Source organism: Orycteropus afer, unplaced genomic scaffold, assembly GCF_000298275.1.
Source record: "Orycteropus afer afer isolate SDZICR_OR568_19922 unplaced genomic scaffold, OryAfe1.0 scaffold00330, whole genome shotgun sequence".
Classification (NCBI taxonomy): Eukaryota; Metazoa; Chordata; class Mammalia; order Tubulidentata; family Orycteropodidae; genus Orycteropus; species Orycteropus afer.
This window is the reverse complement of record NW_006921917.1, coordinates 1,847,006-1,849,775: the sequence shown is the minus strand read 5'-3', so window position 1 is coordinate 1,849,775 and position 2,770 is coordinate 1,847,006. Positions and strand designations below refer to the sequence as shown.

At 53.5% G+C, this 2,770-nt stretch overlaps 1 protein-coding gene across 1 annotated transcript; it reads right to left on the bottom strand.

Moving 5' to 3' along the window:
* Window positions 1–1,805: 1,805 nt before the first annotated feature.
* Window positions 1,806–2,468, bottom strand: RNF222 (ring finger protein 222). Its single transcript, XM_007952230.1, has one exon. The coding sequence runs from the start codon at window positions 2,466–2,468 to the stop codon at window positions 1,806–1,808; it is 663 nt and encodes a 220-aa protein (XP_007950421.1).
* Window positions 2,469–2,770: the final 302 nt, after the last annotated feature.

Genomic DNA, 2,770 nt, shown 5'->3' with positions numbered 1-2,770 from the left:
TTGGAGCACAGTTCTACCCTGGCACATGTGAGTTGAAGTCAACGGAAACTAACAACAGCAACAACGCAGGTATTTGGGAACCAGATAAGAGGTAGTGCACTAATTCTTACCCCACAGAGAGCAAACTTTGCAGAGAGAATTATAGGTTGCAGAGGCCTCAGCTGTTGGCATACCTGGGGTGTGAACAAGGACCTATTGAGAGAATAATTTTTAATCTTATAGGGTTGATTTATAGGCCTCAATAAATAGCAAATAGCTATTCCTGAATGACTTGCTCTTCAGGCAAGACCCAAGCTGAGGCTTTTATGGTGGTCTTCATCAAACACCCCCAACACAATCCAGGGTGGGGTCTTCAGGTGACCAGGCCTTGGTGAGCAGCCAAATGCACCTGGGTTTCAGCATCCATTGAGATAGTAGTGTCCCTTACAAGCACATCTGTTTTCTTCCCCACCCTTCCACACCCAACCCAACTTGGGAATCCACTTCAGAAACTGGCCCAGCTGGTATGGCCTCTAATGAATGGTTGGGTCATGAGGAGGATGACTTGGGCTGGGAAGGAGGCAGGAGACACTAGGGGTTAATATGCCCACATAGTTCTCTGCTGACTCAAGTGTCAGCTCTCAGGCTTCCCCTCCACTCCCTGGCTTCCAGTTTACCCTTGAGAACTCTGTTGTTGTTGTTGTTGTTACTGCCATCCAGTCAACCTGACTCATAGTGACCCCTCCTTGGGTTTCCAAGGCTGTATCACTACGGAAGTAGATTGCCCAACCTTCCTTCCGAGAAGTGGCCCTAGGACTCAAAATTTGGACCGCTTCTCAGCCCAGGGGACTTGGGAGACCTCTGGCTCCCAATTTTGGGCCATATGGCTGGCTTCAGCCTAAATCAACACTTCTGTTTCCTGATGTGGTCTCAGCTCCTAGGAAGACCCTTTTCTGTTACTTCCCCCAGAAATCCTGGGCCACAGTCACTGAGACCAACTTCTCCTTCAAAGAAGACCTTCTAGGCTGGCCATTAGGAGGCCGGAAGGAGGACTTAGAGGTGTGAAGGAGAGCCCAGCCAGGAGGGTTGTGGATGGTTACTGAGATTCTGAGAAACACAATTTGCTTTTGGCCTTGTGCTACCCCTTCTGCTTGTTCCTGAGAGCAAACTAGAGAATTCTGGGTGGGAATTGTGGCCTGGAGGAGTGCTGCTATTAGGCACCACCCAACAGGTCATATTCAAGCAGAGCTTCCTTATCATTAGGGAGGTCTACCTGGCCTCCAGGAGTATACCTGGCAGGAAAGTCTTCACTTCAGGGCTGGTGATACCACAGGAAGGTGGTTACCACCCATCTTTCTACTCTGTTTTGGTTGCTTGCATCTAGAGGAAGGGAGAAGTATCTGCTGAGGATACTCTCAGGGCCACAGTTGTGGGTTTTGGGGAAGGGTTTTTATCCACCCATTTTTGATTGGCGAGGACCTGAGGTTTTCATTTCAATCCAGGGCTCAGCTTCTAGGCTCAGCTCTACTTCCTCAGAGATCACTAGCTCCCAACAACCCTGTCTTACCTAGGCCCCCTACTGGCAGTGAGTTGCTGGAGGTGAAGAGAATGCCACTATACCTCTCTCTAATCCAGCACCACACTAACTACCCATCTTTGTCCCAGGTCCTCCCTCTGCCTGCCCACCCCACAGAGCTTGGTTGGACCAGGTCTGCACTGGGGGCCTCTGCTCCCTGCTGAGCCATGGCCAGCCCTGCTCCACAAGGCAGCTCCCAGAGCAGCTCTCAGGCTGGGCCTCTCTTGGCTCCCCCTTCAGGTGCCATCACTCATGCCTGCTTCCTCACCAGCAGGACCCAGGGCAAGATGGCAGCCACCACTGCCACTATGGCAATGAATGTGATGAGTAGTAGGGCTCGTGACCGACAGCAGAATGACCGCGTTGAGCTGGGGGCGGGAGAGGCCTCTGAGAGCTCTGCTAGGCTGCGTCGTGGCAGGACACTGTCCTGCTCCCCCAGGGGCATCCCGTGGCGACTGATGATGAAAATTTGGGGATCCCGGGGTAGGCTGGGCAGCAGGTCCAAGGGGAGCTGAGTGCTCTGACTTGGGCTTCCTGGTGGCCTCACTTGGCTTGGAAATGGCCTCCAGACAGGCTGGGAGATGGCCAGGGGGTTTGTGTGGCCAAGAGTGTCTGGTGGTAGCACAGAAGGCAGGCCTACGGGCACAGCCAAGGTCTGGGAGCTCTTGTCCAGCATGGAGGGCCAGCGGGAGCTTTTCTTGCTGAGGAAGGTGACGTAGCGGCAGATGGGGCAGACGATGGTCCTCTGGACCTGCCCATCCACTCGAGTGGAGAGCAGGTACTTGACAAGGCAGTCGTGGCAGAACACATGACCACAGCTCAGTGTCCGGCTGGCACCCTCCAGATCCCGAAACTTCTCGTAGCACACTGGGCACTCGCTGCCTGAGCTGTCCTTGCTCTCCCCTTCAGACATGGCCTCTCTGAGAGGGCAGAGCCCTCAGCTGTGGGAGGGAGGGGCTGTGAGCATCAGTGCCTATTGTCCTTCCCTCCCTCTTCCTAGCTCTCACCCACACTTCTGCTTCTACTGTCTTTGTTTCCTTCTCCCTCTTCTTTTCCTCTTACTCTTCCCTCTTTAGCTGCTCCTCATAGGTGGCATACCACAATCAAACCAAGGGAGTTTGTGTCAAGCCTAAGACACTTAGGAGGAGATGAGAGGGCTTCTGAAAGGGGAGATAGGGAGACAGAGCCCAAGAGATCCCAGTCATGTTGGAGGGA

Bases quoted from the DNA above. Each gene is read 5' to 3' on its own strand.
- RNF222 (XM_007952230.1), bottom strand. From the start codon at position 2,468: ATGTCTGAAGGGGAGAGCAAGGACAGCTCAGGCAGCGAGTGCCCAGTG.